Source organism: Pseudoliparis swirei, chromosome 13 (genome assembly GCF_029220125.1).
Source record: "Pseudoliparis swirei isolate HS2019 ecotype Mariana Trench chromosome 13, NWPU_hadal_v1, whole genome shotgun sequence".
NCBI lineage: Eukaryota > Metazoa > Chordata > Actinopteri > Perciformes > Liparidae > Pseudoliparis > Pseudoliparis swirei.
In genome coordinates, this window is record NC_079400.1 from 2,461,620 (window position 1) to 2,475,058 (window position 13,439).

Genomic DNA, 13,439 nt, shown 5'->3' on the forward strand with positions numbered 1-13,439 from the left:
GTCCCAAAGTAGCGGTTCACGCTGGTGCTGGAGCCCGATGCATACATACATACCGTAGTTGTAAAATGGTGTGATTTATGGCAGCCTGTGGAGCTCATATATGGAGTTAAGTGGGTAGGCCACTGTCCTCCTGTTCTAAAGCGACTATACTGGGAACCTCCAGAAGCACCCGAATGAGTGCACCCAGAGCTGCGTATTTAGTCCAACCATCATTGGTTGTTTCCCCATCACACACGTGACTTATTGTGACATGAACGGGCCCTTCGACAGAGAGATTCAATATTTCAGAATTTCTCATCCACGTGCTCCGAAACCTTATTCCTGAGCCTATTGTTTCTTTTCTAAAGGTGTGTGGCCTTTAGCACCTCGACCAGACACAAAGCCACAGAGCAACGTGAAATATAAACCAGCAGGCCGCCTTTAGATTATTTTTTTTCAATCTTTTTATAAAGCAAAGTATTTCCTGCTGCTGTATTAAAAGCCTGTTGACATGTGTCGTTGATGCAAGGTCACCGTTTGAAGTCGTCGCGTGTCATCGCTGGAGCCAGAACTGAGTCCATCTGCCAACTGAATTCAGGTTTCATGTTTATAACCCCGGCTGGCGACTACTGATCTGGTCGCGCGCACAACCCTCAGACCAAACCTATCATGTGGACCGGCGATGACTTTAGAATATGTCAACTGCGAGGACATGTTGGCACCTTGAGCAGCTCGGGGCTGTTAATTGATGTTAATCCTATTTGTGTGTGTGTGTGTGTGTTAAGGAAGTAAAGCAGCAGCAACAGCTTGTCATCATACGCTGGGGTTGGTTCTCTCCCGGTGGACATACACGAAACAAAAATAGCCACAACAAAGACTCTGAACAAGAAGAGGAAGATGAAGAAGAGGGGTACGGGGGCAGATCCGTCGTCCCTCAGGACGTCCTGTCAGTTTGGCCATATTAGTCCGCAGATGACACCAAAGTCGGGACTGTGTGTTGGCATTGAATTCACCTCATTCCGAAACTCCTGGGGCCTATTCCGGAGCATCGGTAAGTCGATATGTCCCGCCACCTCTACACTCCTCCCCCTTTTCTCTTACTTTCCATCAGCCCTGTTTTCCTGCCAAACCTGATGGTGTGGCTAAAGTTAGCCCCCCGGGGGCTAGTATATAAGGCCCCTGAGGTCCAGCGCTTACATGACAGTCACATCGGCTTGGCGTAGGCTTGCTTCTCTTCTTGACCACCAACAATCCTAAAAACTTGAGAGATGGTGAGTTTTGCCATGTCTCTAGGGATCTAGGATCTTTGAGGAGATGAAAGCATCACTGATACATTTGCCAATCTGGATTACCAACAGACCATAAAGTAGTCTTATCTGAGCCAAACGGTGGATTTGGACCCAGTCAGAACTTTATCTGCTGGCTTAGCTAAACATCTCAAACCTTAACCGTGATGAATTACTAAAATACTAAATGTTTTGGGATCACTGGCTTATTATAGTAGTCCCCAAAACCATTACATTGTACTTGACTCTGAATCGGGTGATAGATTCACGATGACGAGATTTTATTTTACGGGAAAAAAACTTTGTGATGAAAATATATGATTCGTTTGGCAATTTGGCAAACGCCAACAAATAGAGTGATTTAATCAGACTTATTTGAGCATCCTTTCATTAATTTTAACCCCAATATGGATGAAACAAGATTCAGAAACAAGATATTTAATTACATTTTGGCTTCAAGTTAGCAAGTATCACTGCATCAGATAGTAAAGTCTGTTTGAGTGATGTTTTTTACATTTAAAGTGTGTATTACCTTTCATTTCCCAGGCACCCAAGAAGGCCAAGAGGAGGCAGCAGCAGAGTGAGGGTGGATCCTCCAATGTGTTCTCCATGTTTGAGCAGAGCCAGATCCAGGAGTACAAGGAGGTAACATTTTCTTCATCACATCTCACTTCCTTTCAATTTAAAGTTCCCGAGCGGTATAAATTGAGGTCTTTCGAGGCCACGTGAGAGAAGAGACATGTTGTAAAGTGCTATGACCGCATGTATCGTTTGACCTCTGCGGCTATAGAGACCTTATCACGTGGCTGCATGAAAGCAAGAATGTCCTTTCAACCTGTCAGGACAGTAAATCAGAGTTATTCTGACGGCAGCATCGGAGTAGCTCAGTAATCCTCTTTGACTCAAAACACTCGTTCTGTAACCCCGCTGGAATGCCGCCCAACAGTGACGTTAATCAGTAATATTAATCAAATCAGGAAAGATAGGCTCAAGGTAGAAAGAACAAGAAAAAAAAATTACATCCTAAAGTTGAAAAAAGGAACAAAATGTTTTGTTGGTACCTAAAGAATGTTTTTTTCCAAATAATTAGGGATGTAGCATATTAGAAACTAGAAAAGCGTTGTTAATAGATCACGTGGGTCTCTCAGACGCTTTCCCGGAGTATAAAGGTATACATGAAAGAGAATACCATTGTGACAGTAGCTTAGCCGTAAACACATTGTGAGCAGGGTCATCAGATGTAGTCACAAGGCAGAAGAGGAAAGGGGTGGGCGGTGTGACAGCTGTCATCAATACCTTCTCCCTAAATGTCGCAATGGGCTTGTCTCACATTCCGAGACCATTTTAACACCTTAGAAAGACAAGTGGTGGACCAGCTGCCAAGTCCCAAAAGGTTTGCAATGCCATCTTTGGTTTCACCGGGTGCTACGCCCAGCTATGTGTGACGAGAGGTGGAGAACGAGCAACTCTTATGACCGGGACTTGTGAGAAATGTGAGCATCTCCATTTCCACTGTTTTAATTTAATGTCGTGTTTCGCTTGATGGCTTCTGAACGTCACCTGAGGAAGCGGTGACATGTTCGGTGAAGCCAAATGAAGTCGTGTGGGATCGACTGACGATCCTCTCCGCCTCTTACCTCACTGTCCCCGCCAGGCTTTCACAATCATCGACCAAAACAGAGATGGCATCATCAGCAAGGACGATCTCAGGGACGTGCTGGCCACCATGGGTCAACTGAACGTGAAGAATGAGGAGCTGGAGGCCATGGTGAAGGAGGCCAGCGGCCCCATCAACTTCACCGTCTTCCTGACCATGTTCGGCGAGAAGCTGAAGGGTGTGTTCACACGACTTCACACGGCTCGGCTCGCGTCACTTTTGTTCTCATTTTGTACCTTTAATTCAGGAATAATATGTAATTAATTAATTAATTGGCTGCTTTTACTTTCAGGCGCTGACCCCGAGGACGTCATCGTGAGCGCTTTCAAGGTCCTGGACCCCGATGCCACCGGCTCGATCAAGAAGGAATTGTAAGTTTACTTTGAACTTGTCGTTCATCACAACAGCCGTTGCTCTTTGTGGTGATCTTGAATCGAGATGGACCGTCTGATATATATCTCTCCATTCCCCCTCTCCAGCCTCGAGGAGCTCCTGACCACCCAGTGCGACAGGTTCACCCCTGAGGAGGTGAGCTAAGCTCCTCTTTGTCTCGCCCGTATTGCCACTCTGTCTTTCGTTGCTCCGGGTTTGTAAAACACGTCTTTGATATCTCCAGATGACCAACCTGTGGGCTGCTTTCCCCCCTGATGTGGCCGGAAATGTGGACTACAAGAACATCTGCTACGTCATCACACACGGAGAAGAGAAGGAGGAGTAAACCCCCCCCCCCCCCCACCACCACCACCATCGACTCACTCCCCTTCTCTCCGACCACGTGGCCTCCTTGCACACTTCCGCCCTCCCGGCCCGCTGTGTCCGCTTGCCAGCTCACTACGAAAAGACTTGTCTCCTTTATTGAGATACTCAGTGAGAGGACTGACGGCTGTGTGCGTTGTTTGTGTGTGTGAGCACCAACAGGGGGACATGGGATTATTTTCAATAAAAAAATAGTCTTGTGGCACCGAAACACTCTCTATCTCGGTCCTTGCCTGTTGTTTCTCCTTCTTTCCCCCCATCATTCATTCTGTCCTTCTGTGTTGAGGCCAGCAGTGCATGCATCATACCTACAAGCAGTGTGTATGCACAATGCAGTCCAGTGTATTAGCTGTCAGTCATAAGTGTCTTTTGCATGCACAGTCGCTTACTTGAAACAAGTAACGCAGCCTGACCTGAGAGGTCTGTCAGTCTCAATCTGACAGAGTGTTTGATGGATTTGTTCCTTTGTTTGAAACTAGAGAGGAGTGCACAGCAAGAGAGTGAGTACTGAACTATAATAGTTTGCCTACCCGGCTCTTAATGACGTCGCTCCTTCTCTTCAACACAGGATGAAAGGGAAAAGTTGCAGTAAAAAATAGAAAAACATGATTTTTTTTAAAACTTCACAATCTTGTGAATAGGGAAAGAGATGGGGAAAGATTGTGAGTGGGCAGCAGGAAAGAAATTAATAAAAGAAAAAAGTCTTTGTTTATGACTCTAACTCCTCCCGCTTACTGCTGTTTCCTCCTGTTGGGATGGTGTCTGACTGTAACAAATAAAGAAGTACAAATAAAATCTACTATCTTTTGTGTTATACTGTGTCTATTGGTTTAAGTGTGGGCGTGAATGATACTGAAATCAAAAAAGTAAGTACAAATAATAAACAAAACGTTTCGCCTTCAAAACAAAAGATACATATATGTCGCTTTATAATACTGTTCCTAAATTTGACAAATAAGTATACTCACAAAACCAGAGATATTTCTTAAAGCTAAGTGTAAAGATTAGAAAGAAAATTACTGATACTATATCTATAACTTGATGTTTTGTGTCTCCATAGAGAAGCGTCTACCAAAAAATGTTTTATTTTGAAAGTAGCGCGCCGGAAACGATGTGTGAGGCGTGAAGCTTGACCCAGATAGGAGAACAGGGGAATGGTGGAAACACCAAACTGTAACTGTAACACATTTCAGTCCAGGTTGGTCAGGTTGGTCACAGCTAACTAGGAATGTCTCTCTGGTAATGTGGATTGATGATTATGTGGACCGCCGGCTGCGGAAGCCATCGATGCCGCTGCCGTCCCGCTGTCTCCTGACGGGTCAAGACCCGTGTTACGGTTAAAGAAGCGACCGTGTTAACTGGGGACTTTGAACCAACGCGTCCGTTGTTGCCGTAGTTACAGACAGCCGTTGGAAACAAGGAAAAGAACACGTAACGCTAGCTGCCCTCGTGAACACCACGTTGTTTGATTTTTATCGTAGATATTATTAAGTACGTGGGAGTGGTTGACACTTCATTTACAAAATTAAACCAAGCGGCATTCGCGAAAACAGCTATACGTGAAAAGTCGCCAGTTAACGCGGTCGCCTGTTAAACCGTAACACCCGCCGCCGCCATGGCCGCAGCGTTCCCCCGCTGCACATCTGTCAGACTCTCCGCCGTCGTCCTGCTCCTCCTGACGTCGCTGACCACCGTGCAGTCTTCTCAAGGCGACAAGGAGCCGGTGTACCGAGACTGTGTGACGCGATGTGTCCAGACCAACTGCACCGGAGCTCGGCTGCGGGGCTTCCAGTTTGCACAGCCGCAATACATGGCGCTCACAGGTGAGTTGTTGTCATCGGTGCATTAAGCTAACTCTGCTTGCTCGCAGTCTGTGTATTTCTACACGTGTGTCATTGACTGTGTTTGTGAACACTTAACGTCCACTCGTCCTTCTAGTTTCGTCTGTCATGGCTGCAATGTGAATTTTAACGAATTATATTTTCTCATATGAAGTTTCATGACACATGTGATACTGATTGAGAGTTGAAAGCCAGTTTTTCTGGCTGAGCGAGTTGTCACAAAAGGCCTATTGTGATTTATAAACTCCACCCTCAGGAAATCGTTAGCAATTGCATATGTGTGTCTGTGTGACATTTAAAAACACAACATTAGGAAAAGAAGAAGCAATTGATACTGTAATCCAACCAGAAAATAGAAACTACATGTAGTGCCTCAGCAAATAGTGACTGCACATTTCAAGGGCTGCCACAAACCTTTATTTGTGTATGTTCTAATCATCTTTAAAATGTCAGAAAGTAATGAAAAGCCCTTCACAGTTTCCCAGAGCCCTAAATACCAAATATCTTGTTTTGTTCAACAAGTCCTGTTACTTGTTGAACAAAACAAGATATTTGTTGATAAAATATATCAACTTATTGATATAAAATCGAGAAAAACAGCAATTTCTCACATTGAAGAAGAAAAGCAAAAAATATATATTTTAAAGACTTTAAAAAAAAGAGTAGTTGCCATCTATTGTCATTTGACTAATTGTTTCAGTTATTTTCAGTATTTTAATGCCACATGCATGTTATCCTTGAATATGTGAACCTATGGAATTGAACTTGCCCCTTTGACCCTCCTGGTGCAGGTTGGACATGCCGTGATGATTGTCGCTACGAATGCATGTGGACCACCGTGGGCCTTTACCAGGCCGAGGGCTACAGAATCCCACAGTTCCACGGCAAGGTCGGTGCTTCTTACGGAGGAACCGACAAACCTTATTACCTTTCGCATTGAAAAATGATCGCCGTGTATTCATTTATTTATTTATTTGTATGTGTGTTCCTCGCATAACTCAAAAAGTATTAAACCGAATCGCATGAAATTTGGTGGGATGATTGGTTATTATCCGGGGACCATTTGATTCGATTTTGGGATCGATCGGGTCAAAGGTCAAGGTCATGAAAAGGTCAAAATCTTCTTTTTACCATAGCGCGGTCAATTTTTATCCAATTGCAACTAATGTATGCCAATCATAATTCAATGCCCAATCTTGTGATATGCGAAGGCATGCGCTCTACCGAGTGCCCGTTCTAGTTTTGTAATTGACAGGACGCTGGGCTCAGTCCTCCAAAATAATCTCCTATGCTGTTCACTTAAATCAGTAGATTATATGAGAACAAATGCTCTTGTGTTGTTTTTGTTGTTGTTGTTTTTAACGGATTTGAGTCAAATGTGAAATGTGTTTTTATTTCTCATAGTGGCCATTTGTGCGCTTCCTGTGTTTCGAGGATCCGGCCTCTGCCCTGGCCTCTCTGCTGAACGGCCTGGCTTGCCTTATCGTGCTGCTGCGCTACCGGAGCGCGGTGCCGCGCCACAGCCCCATGTACCACACCATCAACGCCTTCTCTCTGGTGAGATGGAGAGAACCAAAGAAATTGCCGCAAACAAATACACGAATACCACTACTGTGTTCATACGATCGTGACAAAATGTACCGTGCGTATTTAACGAGTGCCTGTGCTATTCTTTAGGTTTCTCTCAATGCCTGGTTCTGGTCCACAGTTTTTCACACTCGGGACACCTATCTCACAGAGGTAATGTTTGTTGACTGCCTAGAGATATTTGGAAAACTGCGCCAGCTGGTTCGTGTCCACTTGATGGCAGAAAAAAAGCAATGTAACAAAAATAATCATTGGATTGTCAAATGTATATGGCCTGATACCTGTGACCTGCAGTTTGGGCCACTTACTTCCTGGTGAGGGCTACTGAGAGCCATTTGGACTCTTTTTCACATTGCAGGCAATCAGTTAATTCAGTGTTAATTTAAAAATGGTACTAACTTTATTCTAACTATTGTGTAGATATCTTTTGATCTGAAAGACCAGGTGCTGAAATTGACTTTTTTGTTGTGTTTTATTTGCTAATTAGCTCAGTAACAGTCCAAATGCCATAACTGACAGATGTGGGTTTACTGTTTTCAGTAACTTAAAGTATTGTCCTCTTGATCTTAATTTATTTTTAGTCTTTGTGATTTTCTCTTCCAGAAAATGGACTATTTCTGTGCAACTGCGGTCCTTCTTTACTCCATCTACCTATGCTGTGTCAGGTAAGCTTTAAAACAGGTGTTCCTACAAATATTCTCACTTGTCCCATCACATAAGATCAGACATGGTCGCAAGAGAAATAAAATCACATTCAACTCTACTTATCATCGACCATGATGGAAGTTTCTGTTTAAAGATCATAAATTCATGATAAGAAGTGGGAGACAAAAACTCCTTCAGGTTGTGGTTCATGTGAAATGTAACACTTTCTGTTCATGGATGTTTTCCGTTTGTCAGAACGTTGGGTCTGAGGCGCCCGGCGGTGTCGAGCATGGTGGGAGTCCTGCTCATCTTGGCCTTTACCGCGCACGTGTCCTTCTTGACCTTTGTCCGCTTCGACTACGGCTACAACATGGCTGCTAACGCCACCATCGGTACGGCTCACGCTCAAGAGTCATATCTAATCTGGCTGGTTGTAATAACTTCATTTTGATAGTTGTGTCGTTTTTTCTTTAGCTGCTTTGTGCCTTTTTAACCCTCCTGTGACCTTCAAATGTACTAACGTCTTTTACCCCTGGGGTCAATTTGACCCCAGCAATTAAAACCTAGAGAAAATTATTAGAATTAATATTGTTTCCCAAGTTTAAGTGTGAGGTACTTTATGTTTGTTAGTTGACTACCTAAATAGCCTTTTAAATATATAATAAAGTTGATATTTCTTATATGTTTTACACAGCCTGGGGTCAAATTGTACAGGACATTGAAAACATATCATGTGAATTTTATGTTTTACCAGTTGTCCCCAATAAATTAGGAAAAGTCATGAAATATGAATCAAAATAAATGATGTCAATAATTTTTTGAGACGTTAAACATTGAATGGGGTCAACTTGACCCCAAAGGCAACAGGAGGGTTCATTGTTTTATAATCCACATTGTATTCATTTGTTTCCAATGTGTCTTTAAAGGCATGGTGAACCTCCTGTGGTGGCTGTGTTGGTGCTGGCAGAACCGGCGGACCCTGCCGTACTGGTGGAAGTGCGCCCTGGTGGTGCTGCTGCTTCATGGTCTGGCCCTTCTTGAGCTGCTGGACTTCCCCCCGATGCTCTGGGTCCTCGACGCTCACGCTGTCTGGCACCTCAGCACGATACCGGTGCACTTCCTTTTCTACAGGTTCGTCCCCTCAGGTGCTTTGTCTTGTCTTCCAGGCGGCATCGGATAAAGAAAGAAAGATTATATTCTTGTCTTGAATTTTAAAAAAAATATTTCGTTGGTGTGTATAAAAAGAGATATTTCAAAGGATTATTAGTGGAGATAAATATCTGGAAAAATGTTCCTTACTTATTAATTCTCCCGCCAGTTTCCTGATCGACGACAGCCTCTACCTACTAAACACGGAGAAGATGGGCGTCAAAGTCGAGTAGACTGTCCTCACCACGCCGACACCGTCGCACGTCTCCAATCGGAGCAGCCGGACGCCCGAACGCGGAAGTAGCCCGGCCTCCCAGACGACACGCGGAACACCACTTGACTTTCATCAAAGTAGAATTTGTTTACAAGTCTCTTGTTTGAATATTTTTTAGTATTTATTTGGGGGGTTTACTTTCTCTGTTTCTCTGGATCTCGGCGGATGTTTGCTCGACTTAACTTTGCCTTGTACAGACACGTGCTCTACGATTCTTTTACCATCAAAACAGGATGAAGGAAAAGGTGTTGTGTTCGACCACAACTGGGATGATTGGGTTGCATTTCCTGTTTCTGAAATTGATCCCCTGAACCAATGATTTTACTCCCACCAGCGTCTTGGATGTCACACACACACACACACACACACACACACTCTGTACGGATGGCATTTTGCTGTGGCTGACAATAGATGGCACCAAATCCCTTGCCAGGCCATCATGACCTCCTGCGTTTGGTAGGGCATGTCAGGAGAACATATGTGCTAAAAGTGGACTGGCGGACACCGAGAGTTGCCCCTTGTGAAGTGGGCTGCCAGTGGATTGTTCTAGAGAGAGAGAGAGAGAGGGGAGGGGTTTATGTTTGGAGGCCATTCTAGCTGACTGTGTTTTTTGTTCTTTTCTCACCATCACACATTTATTTTTGTACCTGCATTGTTTCCACTCGTGCTTTTGTCTTTTATACTCTTCTGTATAATTCCACATTTCTATTTTAATTTCTATCAACTGCCTTATTGGTTTTATTCTGTTTTCTTTCACCATTTTCTGTGCTTTATTTTGTTGACTTATTACATTTTAATTGCTAGATTTTTTTCATTTATTTGGGTGGGGTATGGTGGATTATCATGAAATGGAAATATATAATTCACCTGGAGTGCCTTTTTAGTGCGAGGAGAGGAAGAACGTAAGGTGCAACAGGAAACTGAGTTTCTAATAAATTCTGGGTGAATGAGTGTTTAGGTGTTTGCTTCACGCCTATTATCTGGATTTCGTTGCATTTCCTGCTGTAATGATCCTCAGAATGACACGCACACAACCAGCTGCTGTTCAGTTCCCCGTCATGTGAAACACTCCCCATCCCTCCATACCGTATCAAACCTGCTTGCCAATGAGCATGTCTCTTCCTTTTTATCAAATATTTCTGTTCCTCAGAGTTATCACCAGAAAACTCTTGAATTCATAGCATGTATGTCCTCATCCCTCTGAGGTTCTCTCCCATGTGTGCACTTGACGCCTGTGTGGACATTTACATGCCGTGTTTTTGAAGTTCTGCCCATGCCTTTGTACTTCTGTGAGAACAATGACCCGCACAGTGTGTGTGTACACGTTGCCTTGACACCACTTTGTGTTGGTTTTGCCATCGTAAACCAAATGACTCGGTGTGTGTTCGTGTGAGAGCGCTAGATTGTTGTGTGTGTGTGTGTGTGTGTGTGTGGATAGATATAGCTAGACCATGTTGGAGGTTTGCTGTGATGAGATGGACACATTTAGCTTTGCTGACAGCCTGTGACGGAGGGGGACCGACATGTGGAGGTTGACTGAAATCAACTGTTTCCTGAACTCATGGCAGAGATCCTTGCCTTATGGGATAATAAACATTGAATAGTGTATATTCTCATTATTTCCCCAGACTGTTTATTAGCCACTGACGTTCATGGAATGGCGTCGTGGCCCTTTAAGAAGCCAGAACAAAATCCAAATTAGATTTATCCCAAAATCTCAGCCTATTCAAAACTAAAAGTGATCTTTCTACTGTTAAGAAATTTATCTCATTGGTTTCTGTTATAAATTCAATATATCCTGTGAATTATCATAAAAACAAACACTTTTGCTCTGTAAATCTTCATTGTTTCTTTCTTCCTTTACCAATAACCACATCCCTCCTCTTCCCCGGCTCATCTGCCGCCCCCTGCCTGCCGCTCTGTGAACCATCACCTCTTCTACTGCACTTTCCTCCACCTCACATCTAATATTTGTCTCCCAAAAAAGTGGAACAAATAAAATAGTTCTTTGTTGATAAGGAATTAAACGAGTTTGTTTCCTTACTAGAGGCGTGGTGTTTTATCCTGTGTACCTGATTCACTCAATTATCTTGTTTTAGAGCTTCCCCACCATCGATACATGCTGGTAGACGAGAGGAAATGATCTGAACATCCCAAAGACTGAGCGTGGTTTGCAGTGAGGCAGGACACTCACTTTCAGGACCCTCTTAGCTCTTTAGTGGCATATTAGTTCAGTTGAGACCAAAACCATCTTTCAACATCCTGTTCGCTCCGGTTCAGTAAGAAGAAAAAATTAAGTTATGCTCCAGAAATCTGTTCATTTGTTGGACATGTATCTCAACTTTTTCTTCTTTTTGTGAAGCGTTGGATAGATTTGCCTTTTTGTGAGTCAAATTATTGTTTGAAATTAAACTATTTGGAAGATTAGAGAGTAAATGTATCGTTGGTGAAGCTGATTACAGCTCAAAGAAATCTGAACCATGACAAGTGGCCAAAACTAGATCAAGTTATCTGGTCAAGCTTCACAAGTCAAAACATTTGAATCCACTGGTTTAATACTGTACATAATGATGCATTGTATTGCTATTTTCAGCCTATATAATGTATTTTCTTCATGTATTGCTCGTAATTCTTCTTGGTTATTTATACATACAATAAATGTTTGCTCAATGTTATAAACAAGGTGAAAAGAGAACATCCAGGACACAAAAAGTCACTTCAAATTGAAAGTGACATGTATAGTCTGTGATCTATCCTCTTCCACTGCAGTTTGAAAGTCCTGCCGACCTTGAACCACACGTGCCAGTATCATACCCACAGACTCTTTGTCAGTTGTTGTTTTATCTCCAATATCAACAAGACATATTCCCCCAGGCCTGTCCATGTTCTCCGCCTGTTGATCTAAGTAAGCAAGTACAACTCATATATTCATTGTCCACAACAAGCCTTTATTTCTTTGGCGGGACCTGTATTAGCTGCTGTCTGGGTAAAGTTTCCCTTGGACTCTCTCACCGACTTGTTGACTCCCAGACGCCTGCAAATATTATTTTTTCACGAGAGACAGAAAATAAAATGGTGTATTTATTTTATGAAAACTGAAAACATTGAGGGAAGAAAATACAGATACATTCAAAAAGCATAACTTCACGGCTAATGTGACAACTTGCGTGTTTGTACAGCCACGTTTATCCAAGACTTGAGAACTTAAAACTTGCTGTATTAATGTTGCTGAGGTTTACAGCTCAGACTTATTCTGTGGGAAGGAGGACCACGAACCAATGTGAAAAGTCTGGTCCTGTGTTCTGACGGGCTCAGTGAGTTCTTGTTGTTTCCCCATAGCTCCGTGCAGCAGCTCGGACTCTGACCCTTGCTGCTGTGGGTGGGGAGACTGGATAGATTTGGATGAAAATACTTTATTATTCCTCCTTTAACTCCTGATTTGTGACTGTGAAGTGAAGGGCATGAGAAATGTGAAGGTGCTCCAAGCTGGTTTAAAGCTAAATCATTCTCCTTTTAATAAAGTCAACGGCACACACACACACACACACACACACATATTTAAAAAAGTGTTTGGCCTGCTCGCTCTGACACAATCTCTCACCCCCCAAATGAAAGAGCTGAATACTTCTGCAGCTATTGTCAGATTTAATAACTTCATAACTTGTGGTGATAGTTTAATCGGTGCAAAAAAGACATGTTTGTTCTGAGACATACTAATAATCTGCTATAAAGAACAGTTTTTATTCAGTCACATTTCCTGTTGAAGAAGTCTTTATGATATGATGCAATACCCCCATAGGAAATTAAACTCAAATGCTGCAGACGTGATATGATACATAACATATTGTCTTTTCATAGTTGTCTCCGGTAGTAAATCAAAAGGAAACATAAACAAAACAACTTGTCCGAAAGCACATCACAACCAGATAAAAACAAGCAACATATTCCATGACCCCCGCATAATAAGATAAAAATCAACACAAAGACAAATATCGTTTGCATATTTCAAGTGGCTTCAAGTTTCCTAGTTACACTTTTATAAATTGAACCATGCCTGGTCCCAAAACTCGCTATGATGTCACTAAATCATCTGGTGTGAGCAGAGAAACTTCTCCTCTTCGGTAGATGAACTTGAACACATATCTCTGGTGTCACATAAAGTAAAGTGACAATAAGCTAAACATATTTTTGAATGAATTGGAGCTTTAAAGTCCAAAACTACCGACAGTGTATTTTTTAATGAAGGAGGAACCGCCATAGGCCAA

General features: G+C 42.8%; 2 protein-coding genes across 2 annotated transcripts; both read left to right on the forward strand.

Moving 5' to 3' along the window:
* The first annotated feature begins 1,144 nt into the window (after window positions 1-1,144).
* mylpfb (myosin light chain, phosphorylatable, fast skeletal muscle b) lies at window positions 1,145-4,492 on the forward strand. Its single transcript, XM_056430604.1, has 6 exons — window positions 1,145-1,250; window positions 1,812-1,910; window positions 2,920-3,100; window positions 3,215-3,293; window positions 3,402-3,450; window positions 3,539-4,492. Exons 1-6 carry the CDS (start codon window positions 1,248-1,250, stop codon window positions 3,638-3,640), a joined length of 513 nt encoding a protein of 170 aa, XP_056286579.1. The 5' UTR covers window positions 1,145-1,247; the 3' UTR covers window positions 3,641-4,492.
* Window positions 4,493-4,825: 333 nt separating this feature from the next.
* On the forward strand, window positions 4,826-10,780 carry pgap3 (post-GPI attachment to proteins phospholipase 3). Its single transcript, XM_056429545.1, has 8 exons — window positions 4,826-5,501; window positions 6,311-6,408; window positions 6,924-7,076; window positions 7,197-7,259; window positions 7,710-7,771; window positions 8,007-8,143; window positions 8,678-8,882; window positions 9,070-10,780. Exons 1-8 carry the CDS (start codon window positions 5,294-5,296, stop codon window positions 9,131-9,133), a joined length of 990 nt encoding a protein of 329 aa, XP_056285520.1. The 5' UTR covers window positions 4,826-5,293; the 3' UTR covers window positions 9,134-10,780.
* The last annotated feature ends 2,659 nt before the right edge of the window (window positions 10,781-13,439 follow it).